We start from the raw sequence: 15,420 nt of genomic DNA on the forward strand, positions 1-15,420 counted from the left end.
TTGCACGCGGCTGACCTCGAATAGACTGCAGTTCTATCCCCTGCATCCCATATGGACCCCATGCCAGGAATGATTTCTGAGTGCATAGCCAAGAGCAACCCCTGAGCATCACTAGGTGTGGTCCAAAAACAAAACAAAACAAAAAAATTGATTTTCAGAACAAATTCCACAACAATTAGGTTTTAGTCTTGAGGATTTGGAGGTTGATGGAAAGGGGACAAAAGCAAGTTCCCCAATTGTTTTAATATATAGGACGCTTCTGAACTACTGGCCTAAAGTTATGAGACTCTTGTTTAAAGCTTTTAAATGTTTTCAGAAGGAGGACATATTCAACAAATATCAAAAAAACTGTATTTACGGTACAATGATAGGCTTTATTTAGAAAATGAGACATAGTTTTAAGACTATAAAGATGTTCTCCGAGTTTATGTAGGTTAAGTCCTATGCATAATATCCTCATGCTTGAATAAGGCCAGCCAAATCATAAGCTTTTCAAATAATGAGTATTTGTTTCAATTCCTATCCAGTTAAGCTTTTATTTTTTTCCATTATATGTATTGTTTATGTTTGGGTCACATTCAGCAGTGATTAGAGCATATTCCTGTCACTGTACTCAGTGATCACTCCTGGAAGAGCTCAGGAAGATCATATGGAGTGCCAGGGAGTCAAACCCAGATAACCACATGTGAGACATATGCCCTCCACCATACTATTTCTTCAGCCCAACCATTTTATATTTATGCTGATGCCCAATCAAGTTACCAAAATGGAAGCAGATCCTTTCGATTAAAATAAAACATGAGTCATCATGCATAGAAAAAAAAAGAGTGTGAGTGGACAATACTAACAATCATTTTAGTATTTTTGATCAGTAGATCCCAGCCTTTGGAATCCTAGCAAGGTATGCTCTCACCTTTCCAAAGTACCAGCTAGTTTCTGGAGTTCAGCTGCATGGTCCTCAGCTCCATACACAAGGTTCAGTACTCTTCTTTTGGACATCTCCATGACTAGGTCATCTACATGATGCCTCAGCTTAGCAGTCCACAAAAGTAGCTCATCTCGGTGACTCTCCAATTGCTATTTTGAAAAATGAATGTTGTGAATAGATGCATCTATTTAGCAAGGTGTACATATGTATGAGGTCTGTGGAGATTATTTGAAAACTGTGTTGTGGAGTGTGCTAAGCTGTAACTTACTGTCAGAGTATTTTGCATAGCAGTTGCAAGTTCAGAGACAGAATCTATTAATCCTTTCCCTCTGGTTATTAGAGTTGAGGTCAAGTTTTGTTCTTCTTGGACAAACAACTTTTTATCCTATAACCAAAAAAGAAAATTAATGTTATCTCATAAAAGCAAGTTAGAGTCTGATGGTATGTGCAAAAGTTGATAATCAGGGTCTTTTTTTTTTAAGCTCTAGATGGTCTGTAGACACTGGAGAATTAAAGCACCAGCTCTGAGAGGAGAGAGCTATTAAAACTCACACTAAATTCTCGTAGGTTGGCACTGACAATGAGCAGCAGGTGACCACTTTCCTGGGTCTTCACCTCTGCTACTCTCACAAGCTCCGTGGCTGCTTGCAGTTCATGGTTGTGTTTTGAAAGGATGCTTGCAGCTTCTCTTAATATGTCCAACTCTTTCTGTGGCTTCTGGTAATGTTTCTGAATCTGTGACAATAAATCTTCAGCAGCCCTGATAAATATAGTTTCCAAAGTAAGTAAGTAAATGAACAGCAAAACTCATGCCATTGGAATGAAGGCAAAAAACTATTTTACATTTCCATAATTTTCTTTTTCCAATGTGCCTGACAAGGAGACAGGCTGGGAGGTGAAAAGAATTTAGGACTATGGTGGAGAGATGTTGACACTGATTGAGGATAGTTGGCTCTGGTGGTGGAATCAGTACTGGAACACTCTATGTCTAAAACTCAATTATAAATAACTGTAAATAACGGTGTCTTAATAAAAACAATCTTTTATTTTGGGCTCACACCTGGCAATGCTCAGGGATTACTCCTGGCTCTGCATTCAGGACTTATACCTGGCAGTACGTTAGAGTTCATCAGGGATGCTGGGGATTGAATCAGATCATCTACATGCAAGGCAGGCACCCTACATGCTGTACTAGCACTCTGGCCCCAAGAAAAACATATGAAAAAAACATTGGTGATGGGAATGTTGCACTGGTGAATGGGGGGTGTTCTTTACATGACTGAAACCCAACTACAATTATGTTTGTAATCAAGGTGTTTAAATAAATATATTAATAAAAAAGAATATAAAGACAAAATAAAGAAAACAAGAAACCCATGAAAAACTAAAACTAAAACAACAACTGGATTAGTAGCCCTCTGTCAAATCCCTCCAACAGAAAGTGGACTTTCTCCTTTTTTTTTTTTTTTTTACCTAATCTATCAACCAAGTTAGTGGTTAAAAATCATTGAATCAGTCAGTAGTTAAAAAAAAGACTAATACAATAATAAGTTGCTGGTAGATTGCTGGTATGCAAAAAAATTTTTTTTTAACTTTCAGAAAGTAGCTATAAGTTGCAAGACAAGAATCTGAAAAAAGCAAATTGTTTGGGTAGATCATTTCCCTTTTTAACATCTGCCCCAATAATACAATAATGTGAAATACAGAAAAACAGGTTTTTAAAGTGTCCAATACAATATAATTTATAATAGTGAAATGTATTTTAAACAATTTAATTATCTTACTACAGAGTATGACATTTTAATGAATTATTGCTTAACTAGAACACTAGTGACATTTATCAACACCTGGCAGAAATGCAGTTCATAGCTATGTTACACCATAAATAATAACTGTCTAAAATATTGAAAAAGGAGTCTAAAAAATTATGAGTACCTAGTGGCCATGTCAACAATTCCCGGAGACCTGTCATCTCATGTCATAGATTTCAATGGGAGTTTATATAACTGAGTTAAATTATATTGGCACAATGTCTATTTGTCTTAAGGGTTGAGAGCATAAATAGTAGCCTGACTATAGTTTCTCTCATGACAGTTTACTACATTACACATGATCTTTAGTAAAGACAATATCATGAGATTTCCTTGTTCATCCGAGGTGGAAAAGTTCCACTGTCAAAAGAAAAAAAAAAAACCTAAGGCACAACATAGAGATGTTGGCTTTGATGACATACAGACTTGTCATAATAGAGAAATGACAATAGCATTTATATTGAAGAGCCAATATAGCCCCTCTCTTGTCTATGGACCTCCCCTACCCCAACCTTCACACCACTTCCCTCCAGCATTCAAGATCCCATCTCTGATTAGTTGTGTCATGAATGGTATTTAATGACTTACTTAAGTTCAAGGTTGGCCTTTTGGAGCAACTCCATGAAATGCCTCTTCTGGATAATTTCCACCAAAGCTGTAATATTCTTGTGCATTTTTTGAAGAGTAGAAGTGGGTAGTTGGAAATCTCCCTCTAAGGTTTGATTTAGAGTTGCTGCCTTTTCAATGAGTTCTACAGGGGAAAAAAAAAATCAGTTACTTAATGAGTGTCTGAAAAGTGGATAGAATGAAATGAAAAACTCAGAAAATTATCTAGTGAAGCCTGTTCTGTTCATTGCAACTGAACTGACCCTCCAGATCATCCTCTAGCCTCTAGCCTGCTGGAGTGTATATTCTCATGCTACTGGACATACCCTATCAAGATGTTCCCAAACTTGATGTTGATCTTTCCCACAGCTCACAAAATCTAGGGGAAGAGACATGCTGCATGTGTTTACCTTGGTACACACAGCACAGACATTATGTAGGCAGCATGGGAGCTACTCAATAAATATTTACTGCATAAAACAATCACCAGAATTTGATACTGCTCTTTTCTCTTTTTCACTAAGCATATTATTTGTTTTAATATAGTCCCTTACCTTTCAATATGTCAAAGTCAAATTTGTATTGAATTTAGTGTGAGAGTTTTTTTAATGACCTCATGCTATATGATACTCAAAAACTGAAAACAGCATTCACAAAGTCAGATTAGAGAGCACATCCCACTGGAGAAATAATTAAATTATTTTAACATCGTTGCTGTTCTTTGGGATCACCTTGAGGCTCCCAAATCCCCAAATCTAATTCTGGGAAAAACAAAGGTGTTTGATGTTTAGTTAAGCTTCATCAGAGGCTTGCTGCTTCCTCATACACCTTTCCTGGCCAAAGCAGGACACTAAACTGACACTAATCTCTCCAGCAAAAAATGGCCCTAGGGCCGAAGTGGTAATATAGTAGTATACTACCAATCTAGGTTTGATTTCTGGCATTCTATGTGCAATTCTTGAGTGCAGAACAAGGAGTAAGCCTTGAGCACCACAGGGTATGACACAAGACAATGCCCCCCACATCCCCAAAAGTGGCTCTAAATAGAGCAGTCAGACTCACAAGCAAATGTAAATTAAACTCTATTTCTATGCCTTGGAATCAATAGTCTCTTCTAGCTCCCAGCCACAAAGGCTCTTTGGTAAAACCCCTTGGAGATTTTATCTAAAATATCAACATTTTAGGTTTGGATTGTATTTACCACTACCAGTTTAAATGTTCTTAAAATTTAGGTACTGTGAATTATGGTGAATATTTTAAGATTTTAATGAATAGGTTTCAGGCAACCAACTCCTCTACCAATGCCCCCACTTTCTCTCCCACCTACCACCAATATCACCTTAATTCATAAATCTCAAAGCACTTCAGCCCTAGATCCTATAAAATGCATGTATGCAGATCCTGCCTCTCTCTTAGTATCTACACAGCAATAACCTTCTTCAATGTACGCAAAGCATGTACATCCCCCAGGATCTGTGGGTACTAAATTTCTCCATTTCTTTTTCTCTCGTGGTCTATTGAACCAGGGATCATCATCTGGCACCCTGTACTCCACTTAATAAATATTCATTTGAAAATTTGTAACAGGAGGCACTATATCTACTTGAGATACTTCGGACTAAGTATAGGACACAATTTACAAAATAAAAAAGGAAACCAGTAATTTATAAAAGACAAAACATTTTTTTAGTTTGGGTCACACCTGGTTGAGCTCAGAGATTATTCCTGATTGCATTCAGGGATCATGCCTGATGGTGCTTGCAGGACTATATGGGGTGTATGGAATTGAACCCAGGTCAGTAATATACAAAGTAATACAAAAAGCAAGTATACTATACTATGAATCTGGCCTCAAATGACCAACCTCTTAAAGACTATAGTATGGATATAATAGGATCCCCAAACAAATATAAAATATTTCATTCCTTTGATTCTGTGAAGTCCGGTAAAAGACCTACATTTCTACCCATATTTTTTATAAAACTATGTGGGACTTATCAAATAAGTTCAGAATTTGTGACTAAACACTAATCACATTACCTTGTATGTGTATCTGGAGCTTCTCAATAAATATCTGGAGATCATGACTCTTGTTGAAGACTTTCTCAGTTGTCTTGGTCACATATTGGCTTTCTGTTGATAGTTTAGTAAGCTAATATGGAATAAAGGTCTAAAATTAGTTAAACTTTAAAAATGCATGCAAGTTTAAATATTCCAGTCATGACTTTAAGCAACAAAATATATTTTAAAATACAGGTAAAGATGAATCCACTCTATGTAAGCCAAGGATAGTAATTTGGGGTTAGAAATAGACAAAGTGTCAATGAAATTTACTCTAGTCTCAGTAATGAGGCAAGATGGTACATTTTTATATTCTTATTGGCTTTTTGCTGGTTTCCAATATTATGGAATTTCAAGGGTTTAGCTTCACACCCCTATAATATGTATATAACTATCACTATCACTACTCATCACAAAGTTTCAGTGAGATGGCTTGCTTTTATTTTATTAGAATACTATAATTCATAAAGAAAAAGTTGTGTGTAAATGACAGGAACATAAAGCAATTCAGGGTAGAACAAAAGTTTACTAGTCAAAATGAAAAATAATCGTTTCAGTGGATAGAGAGAAATGATCAATTTGTCACTCACTGCCTACGATGCTTCCTCACAAAGGCAGTGAAGAACTATGCTTAAACACAAAAGCTCTTCCCAGATCATGATTAGCTTAAATTAGCAGGAGACACACTATTATTAATGTCAAGACTATATGTGTGTGAATGTTGAGTGACAGAGACCACATATATGATTGTATATTTTCATGTCACATACTTATCTATCTGCATGCACACATACACATATACTCAGAAGTGAAAGTGAGATATCTGACAGTCATGTCCTTTAATATGTGAATTAAAAGGTCCTTTAATATGTGAATTAGAAGATCCTTTTTTAGGAACCTAAAAACCATACATCTGGCTGCTGGTGTCAAAAAGAGACACTTGGCTTTCAAAATGCCAAGTTAAAAGTATGAGGTGTGAAATCCAACTACTGTACAGATACCACAGAGGATGCTTGCACAGACTATCCAGAGGTTACATTTGCACTGCCAGTCTGCTATAGCAAAAGTTCTGGGGTCCAGGAGAATCTCAAAAGTCTGTGTGCACCTTCCTTAGTTTCAAATGGAGGAGAAGGAAGAAACTTTCATGATCTTTCACTCCCACCCACCACTAGAGATGTGAAAGGTAAGGCGACAGCTTAACTCTGCCAGCAGCTGAAAGGAAGGACAAGAGACCCCAACAACAAAATTACCCTCTTGTGTCACTTGGGCACAGAAATTATTTTAAGATAAGTTAACAGAGGTCCTATAGGCTCATCTTCATCATTCTCCTAACTACCTAGAAAAATAAAAAATGAGGGGTAACACAGAGTTAGAATATTTACAAAAATAACCCATCTATTAGAACAGAATTATTTGGCCTTCCTTCCTCTTTTTAGCAAAACAAACCAAAAAAAAAATCACTGAGTACACTGCCCTTCACTCCCCACTAAAAAATTACATTCTTTAAGCAAACTAACAGCAAGTACTTTGCCTGCAATTATACCTGAAAATATAGTTACTATCGCCTTTCTGGGGGATGTTCCCTTGCCTTCAGGGGACAATATCATTCAATTTGCAAAGCACTATAGTAGCTGCATTACTGTATTAAAGCAGTGGATTACTAAAAACACAATAAATTAAATAATGTGAATTGCTGGTCTTCCTCAGAGGAGGCTCCTTCTCCCTTTCAAGTGTTCCTCTCCTCTCTTTGAAACTCCAGTCCCTGATCCATTCCTTAGCTTAGGCAATACATCCTCATTCTTGTGTAATGAAACTTGTCTTCTTATTTTTAATTATCTTTAATCTGTCTGATGTTAATTTGACTGCTAGACCAGGCCAAGGAGAACCAATGGCGCTAAGGGAAATGCCCTTCAGCTCCTATAACATAAAAATTAAAGTTATTTTTGTGATCAAAGAGTACCTGGAACAAACAGTTTCTGGGAAGAAGTCATTGCTGAAGCAATTAGAATCTTCCACATAGCCCCAGTGAACAGATGACAGCATTGGTGAGAAACAGGGTTTTTATGTAAAAGATTTACCTCTCCTTGAAGATTATTTGTCTCTTCTGTAATGGTTTTAAGTTGAATTGTTGTCAGTTCTGTGTGTGCATTTTCTTTTAATAAGGATTTCTTTTAAAAAAGAAAAGAAAAAAAGAAAATATTATGCTTCAAAATAAAATTTGTTTTATGAGTCACTTATTACCATTCTTTCCCCTCACACAAATTTTTTTTTCTTCTTTTATTGAAGTTTTATTTTAAAATAATACAAATGGGACAACGGGATAATCTGGGGGTTAAATTTGGGATTGCCTTTTCTGCAGCTCATCTTTGCATCGCACATGAATGAACCTCTAAGCCCCTCCAGGAATGAGCCCTGAGCACAGGAGTAAACACTAAGAACTTCTGGGTGTGACCCCCCAAAAAACAAACAAGAACAACGAAAATAAATCAGAAACATTAAATTTTGATTTTAGCAACATGCTTCTGTATATAGCATTAATTTAAAGTCCACTATTTATGCAGAGCCTGAAACTGCTGCACTTCTTCAATAAATATGGCTTAACTTCCATAGAAAAGGCATACAAATTTTAATTGTAATTGCTACCACTTAAAAAAAAATGCAAGAGGGGCCGGAGTGGTGGTGCAGCAGTAGGGCAAAGTTTGTCTTGCACACAGCTGACCTAAGACAGACTGCGGTTCGATTCCCCGGTGTCCCACATGGTCCCCTAAGCCAGGAGTGATTTCTGAGTGCATAGCCAGGAGTTACCCCTGAGTGTCACCAGGTGTGGTCAAAAACAAACAAACAAAAATATGCAAGAACCAGGGAAGTGGCTCAAAGAGCTTGAGCATATGCTTTGCATGTAAAATCCCTGTGTTTGGTCCCTGGTACCACATGACCCTCATAGCACCGTACTGGGAGTCACCTCTGTGTACTGTCTTTCCAAGTAGAGTCTACTACCCCAAAAAACTTACATAAAATATTATAGGATGAAGTATAAGTATACTTAATAATTAAAATTCTGTATAATAATTGACACGTGCTTATTTATGTGATCACTCTACTAATTCCTTTACTTCTATAATCTTATCTAAATCTTAAAACAACTCTAAGAAGTGGCTATTACTGGGTAGGACCAGAAAATCTAAGTAATTTGCCCAAGTATAATTAAATAATGAAAGAAAATGAAGAGTAAATATTCATAAAGTTATTTATAAGAATTAACAAGTGACCCGGAGAGATAGCACAGCAGCGTTTGCCTTGCAAGCAGCCGACCCAGGACCTAAGGTGGTTGGTTCTAATTCTGGCCTCCCATATAGTCCCCTGTGCCTGCCAGGAGTTATTTCTGAGCAAAGAGCCAGAACAAAACATTGCCACACCAGCCCTCCTTTCTCCGTTTTTTCTTTTTCTTTTTTTCTTCTTTTTGTTTTCTTTTGTTGCTGGGTGCTTTTTTTTTTTTTGTAGTTACTGGTTTTTGTTTGTTTTTGTTTTTGTTATGTTTTTCTTCTATTTTCACTTTCTTCTTTTAAATTGATATTTATAACCTCTAGATGGACTCCTCCTAGTTTTTTTTTTTTTCCAATAGAACCACACAACTTGAATCATCTTGTTCTGCCTTATGAATTGAGGGGAAAATAAAAATAGATGGTACCAGGAACAAACAGTCGTATGAACATTGAGTGGAGATAAAAAATGGTCAGACTTAAACATCAAACCCAAAGTCAACAACAACAAAATCGATACCTTATATATACCAAGCTATACACGAGGGGAGAAGTTACACTAGCAGTCTGGGGGGCAAATGAGGTAGATATGGGACACATGCTGAGAACAGGGCGGGAGGGAGGACGACCATGGTGATGGGAATGGCCCTGATTCATTGTCACTATGTACCTTAAATATTACTGTGAAAGATTCATAATTCACTTTGGTCACAATAAAAATTATTAAAAAATAATTAACAAGTAAATTAGGTGAAAAGTAGGTCATTAAAAATATAGTTAGAATTTGGGTTGTCACTTTAGTGACAGTGCAGGTATGGTACTTGCCTTGTACAAGACCAAAAAGGTTTGATCCCTGACCTCCCCATACAGTCCCCCAAGCACTGCCAGGAGTGATTTCTGTATACAGAGCCAGGATTAACCCCTGATTATTGCGGGTGTGGCCTCATGCCCCCTAAAATAGTTGAAATTAATTTAAATCAAGCATTTAATGAGTATTTATCTCATTTGACAAGTGTAGAGTATACTTAAATTCTTGAGTACACACTGATAGAAAAAAGTGCTTATTGATAATGTATAGAGTAAAAATAAAAATCTCTTCTATGGGGTTTTTGTATGTTAAAAATAATTTTTCTCATGTATGGAAGATAATATAGAGATACATTTTAGAATTCCATAGCCATTTTTTGCTGTCATTTTGTTTACTCTGGGAAAGGGCCCTAAGTTACAAGAATGAATCACTGAAGCAAAAGAATTTCAACACAAGTATATGCATATGCACACACATACTAGAAGTACGCATCTGAAGAATGTCTAGAAAAAGCTGTCATTGAAAAAAATAGAATTCAGAAATGATTATTCTTTTTATTATTGCATGACAACAGTAAATTATTTTAAACTCAAATGCCTATATTTTAAGTGAGATTTAACAATCATATTTTTTCTGAACAGAATTAAAATACTAGAGTAGAATATTTTCTAAGTCTACATTTCTAAGAAGCAATGTGTTCAGCCACCGAACTCTCTTTGGCCCCTACTAAGCCAATCCATAACTTCTCAACCTTTTTACTGGCCTCATACTATTTGCAAAACATAAAACTCATCTACCTGCCAAGGTTTCTGTAGACTTTTTCAGAGAGGAGGAATGTCTGTACCTCATAATTCCAGTAAAGAATAATACACTCAGAGAAAGTATTTCTTCTTTAAAAGGAGGGAGAAATATTAAAGGAGACACTATTAGACAGGAGAAGTAGTTCAAAGGACTGAGTGCACACTTTGCAGGTAGGAAGCTTTGATTTGATAGCTTGCACCATGCAAGTTAGTTTTAAGCAGAGCTGTGAGCAACTCCAGATTATTGAGCTGGAGTAACTTTCGCTCATTTCTGGTATGGCCCAAATCACCACACACACACACACACACACACACACACACACACACACACACACACACACACACACACACACACACCACCACCACCACCACCACCACCACACCAAAAAAATGCTTCTATAGCTGTATTTATATTTCTGAATTTATATTATGAGCACTCTCTTCCACATATTCTGACTATATATTATGAACCAAAGGGCTGCCATAGAGAGGAATAAAAGGACTTTTCTTCATTGAAGAGGCAACAGGAACCTCAGCTGATGATAGAATTTGTAAGGTGTCATCTGCGAAAAAACTCTTAATCAGAGAATTAAGTGGAGTAAGACTTAATTGAGACTAATAAGCAGGTGGAATGAAGTTCTATGCCAATATTAAAAGAAAGACATGCAGAGGTGCTCACTGAGAGTGAGACGCCTGCAGGAGTAAGATCTCCAGTTGTTTCAACAGATGTCAGTCTCCTAATTTCCAATCTTCCGATCTCTTATCCCAGCACTCACCTGGAGATATGTTGTTTTATTTTCCAGATTTGACAAAATTCCATATGAGACTGGGATTGTGCTGGTGAGGTTCACAGAAGTGATAGCATTACCAATATTATCCAGGTCATTCAGCAGCACGCCTACACATTCATCATCACATGCTATAAGAAAAGAGTTCAAGTGAATGCAAAGCACTCTGCATATTACCTCCTGGGCCTGCCTACACCTAAGAGATGCAAATGGAGAAAAGGAGGATCAATGAAAATCTTCCAATCAGATACTGACACTGAGATTCTGATGGGATCAGGAATTTCCCTGGGATCAAACAAGAAAACATCCCAACCATGGATTCCAGGTCTGGCTCCTGTTAGTTACACAGTTTTTTTGTTTTTTTGTTTGTTTATTTTTCGGCCACACCCATTTGATGCTCAGGGGTTACTCCTGGCTAAACGCTCAGAAATTGCCCCTGGCTTGGGGGGACCATATGGGGCGCCGGGGGATCGAACCGAGGTCTTTCCTTGGCTAGCACTTGCAAGGCAGACACCTTACCTCTAATGCCACCTCACCGGCCCCCTAGTTACACAGTTTTAATCTTCACAAAGCACTTGCTCATCTTTAATGTGAACCAACTGCAATAAACTCTAAGTCTATATCTTTTTTTAATTTTTATGTTTTTGTTTCTGGGTCACACTCTGATGCTCAGGGGTTACTCCTGGCTATGTGCTCAAAAATTGCTCCTGGCTTGGGGACCATGTGGAACTTCGGGGATCAAACCCAGGTCCGTCCTGTATCAGGCAGGTGCAAGGCAAACTCCCTACTGCTGTGCTATCACTCTGACCCTTCTAAATCTATTTCTTTTGAGAACTTGGCCTGTCATTTTCTCAGCTGTTTTGCAGACACTCCTTCAACAAGTACAGCCAAAGAGGACGAGAGTAAAGAATAGATGTGCTTTTGTCCATTGCAAGCACATACACACAAAAGCTCTCCCATGTCATGCATGATCCCAACAATTCCCTATGAACCATGTAGGGTGAAGACTTAAAAAATGTGCCCTTAAAAATAAATCAGAACTGTAGAAAAATCTACTATAGTGAGACATGAGTGAAATTGTGAAATTACAAATGACAACCCCACAAAAGCGTTTCCTCTCTACTCTGCTGGGCTCTCAGGTCCATAAAAGGAAAGGAAAAATATTCATGCAGCTAAATGCTGAGGCTGCCATTATTGTGCCCTTGGGTTGCTGGAGAGATAAATGCAGTTATTACAGAACTTCCTGTTTCAACTCCAAATGCACTACTAAAAGTTCAGTTCTGCAGAGGCAAGAGTGATGTTTGCAGAGTTAAATAAAATAGGCAGCTCTCTATGCTGGTGACACTACAGGACACAGTCAGAGGGACACATATGATAGGAAAACCAACTTTCAGTGTTTCACAGGATACTCACACACACAATCGCTTTCCATTAGAATATGCCTTGGTTCACATTCCTCGCATCTTAGCCCAGTAGCCCCCGGTCTGCAGATGCACTGCCCAGAATCACGGTCACAGTCTCTGTGAAGAGAGCCTATGGGGCTGCAGTTACACTGCTGACAGGTGCCACCTAGTGTTTGAGGGTTCCCATAATAACCTGGAGAGCACCTGCAGAAAAGGAGAAACAAAAGCATGAAGAATCACAAAACCACTAATAAAATAAAGCCATTAGTTGTGGCAAGGATATTAATTTTTTTCTACCAAACAATATGCAAAGAATGCAAGTTATTTTACACCATTCTAATTTTATTTCTTAAAAGGAGAAATGAGCTCTCCCAGAAACTACACTTGCCTACCTTAATTCATAGGAGATTCTATTTCAGAATAAAGTTTCAAAGCAATCACACACATGAAAACAGATAACAACCCTATGTCATTCTGCACATTATCTGCATAAATAATGTGATTTATTCCCTATTAAAATACCACCACATACCTTTCACAATATTGTCCTTCATAGCCTGGTAAACAAGCATCACAGTGGAAATTATGAGCACCTTCCAAGACACAAGTGGGACTAAAACTGTAAAAAAATAATATCATAAAATGTTTTTATATACCATTTAGATTTTTGTCAGATATGCATTCATTAATCTCAGGATACGTGATACTATTCTAAAAATTAAATGATTCCACCTGACTACTAGATAAGTTCTTTAGGGATAAGAAGCTATAAGGCAGAAAGTAGTAAAAGAGACGGGTATCCACTTGTCATAGTGACTTGGCTTCAGAAGATTGGACATTGGCCATTCATCCCTGAACCTTGGATCCTATATATGGAACCAGCACTGTTTTCAACACCAGCAGCAGGAAACAGACTTCTATCAGGAAAGGCCCTAATGCTGCCCTGGCATTGACTTGCTCCAGAGTGGTTTCATATGACACCCTGATGAATTGGTAACAGCAACAACCTGCTTTCAGGGCAAGGTTCTCTGCATTACCACCTATGGAGAGATGAAACCAGAAGATTCTCCTTGTCACTATGACTTCGACATAAGATCTGTACAAAATCCAGGATCTCTAATTACAGAAACCTGACTGCGACAACCATGATTTTGAAGAACTTTTACTGGGACCAAAGACAAAGACTTTGGGGTTAGACAACTTAGTATGTCCAGAGCCTATAGCTGGTCTTATGTCAGGGTTCTTCATAGGTAAAATCTCTCTGTTTTTAGGCCAAGGGTTTTTCCTTTCTATTTTTCCCATCTCTTTCTATTTCTATGCAAAACAAAGATAAAACAAGTCAAAAAAATCTTGACATACACATCTTTTTTATTTTTATTTTTTGGTTTTTCAGCCACACTCGGTGATGCTCAGGTTTACTAGTGAATATAATAGACTGATAAAAAGGAAGAAAGAAAAGCAAAGGAAATCATAGCTAAAAGAGAAGATGGAACTTGAAGACAAATGGACCTAGAAGATAAGAAGTCATGTGGTGGGCATCTAGAAGCAAAACAGTAGTTTAGTAATTAACTAAGAGGTGGATCTTCTGATAAAGGACAGGTTTATACCTTTCTTTCTAATGCTTTTACTTCCATATTTTAAAATACCAGTACACCATCTAAAGGATCAGCCGGGTACCTGCAAATTTCTGAAAGAAACACTGAAAGAACCTTCGAGAGCTGTCTGAGGTGGTTGCTGAGTTCTCAGCACCAATTTACTCTTTTCTCTGTCTTCCATCATTCCTGACTTTTCCTCCTTTAAATTGTAAAGATTTCAGTAGAAACAGAAAATAAAGCCTTCTTTTAAAAGTTTCACAGATATACAACATACAGAATACCTTTATAATTTCTAACTAATAGTGTAAAACTTCAATTTATTAGCGTGGACTTTGGGGGTGGCTTGAATATCTCTCGATTGATAAACAAAATATCCATTCAACAGCATAGAAATGTGCAAAGTAGAGATAGCTTTCTAAATCTTTTTCTGGCACAGATAGTCATGGAGAATTAAGGATATAAGGAAATATGAATGTTTTCCTTTTCCAGAGTGGAAGCATAATCATATATTACATAATTCAACTGGCCAGTCATACAGGTCTATAACAAGATAAACTCTGTTTTTATCTTAGTGATTTTATGATATCTAATTCTACCTATGTAGAATTACATAGGTACAATAAGTACAATGAGTACAATAAGCTAGCAAGCATAAATCACAGGAGCATATCTGTCAACTTCAAATATTATATGCACATATATAATTAAAAATTAAACAATAGAAACAGTGTAGGGTGCTTGAAACTCTATGTATGGGGAACTTCAAACATTGCCACTCATTTAGCACTCATCATCAAGACTACTTACAGAAAGAAAATAAACATGAACAATTAAAACAAATGCTTTTAATTTATTTTAGTATATGAAAGGTCGCTATTTGAGACTAGAGAGATGGCTCAGTGCTGGAGGCTTGGGTTCCATTCTCAGACTTCATGCCTCACCATGAGCAGCATTGGGAGAACCTCTTCCTCCAACAATGTGCCTGTGGTAGCACCTGAACATGATTAGCTGTGGTCCCCAAGTTGGATAACTAATAAAAACTCGATATTTAAAAAACAAAAGTTGTCATTTTATTTATGCAAATTCAACAGCCTATCATTTTTTGATAATATCAATTGTTATTTATAAACTATAATTTTCACTTCTAAAGAGAGCCTATAAATATTAGGTTTCATCTTTGAATCACTGTAGTATCTGTAGTGATCTCTCCTTTTTCATTTTCATTTCTAATCTGGTTTATATATATATATTTTTTTTTGGGGGGGGGAGACACACCTGACAGGGCTCAGGGGTTACTCCTGGCTCTATTCTCAGATCGCTCCTGGCAGGCGCAGGGGACCATATGAGATGCTGGGATTCA

The 15,420-nt window shown here is 37.2% G+C and overlaps 1 protein-coding gene across 1 annotated transcript in view; it reads right to left on the bottom strand.

Moving 5' to 3' along the window:
* LAMA1 (laminin subunit alpha 1) overlaps positions 1-15,420 on the bottom strand; it is a 148,866-nt gene that overhangs the window by 41,421 nt on the left and 92,025 nt on the right. The window contains exons 31-39 of the mRNA XM_049770891.1: positions 12,998-13,084; positions 12,476-12,669; positions 11,051-11,193; positions 7,485-7,574; positions 5,386-5,497; positions 3,328-3,490; positions 1,481-1,688; positions 1,197-1,313; positions 914-1,077 (exon numbers count right to left, since the gene is read on the bottom strand). Of these exons, the coding sequence (XP_049626848.1) occupies positions 914-1,077; positions 1,197-1,313; positions 1,481-1,688; positions 3,328-3,490; positions 5,386-5,497; positions 7,485-7,574; positions 11,051-11,193; positions 12,476-12,669; positions 12,998-13,084 (1,278 nt within the window). The remainder of the gene's footprint in view (positions 1-913; positions 1,078-1,196; positions 1,314-1,480; positions 1,689-3,327; positions 3,491-5,385; positions 5,498-7,484; positions 7,575-11,050; positions 11,194-12,475; positions 12,670-12,997; positions 13,085-15,420) is intronic.

Source organism: Suncus etruscus, chromosome 3, assembly GCF_024139225.1.
Source record: "Suncus etruscus isolate mSunEtr1 chromosome 3, mSunEtr1.pri.cur, whole genome shotgun sequence".
Lineage (NCBI taxonomy): Eukaryota > Metazoa > Chordata > Mammalia > Eulipotyphla > Soricidae > Suncus > Suncus etruscus.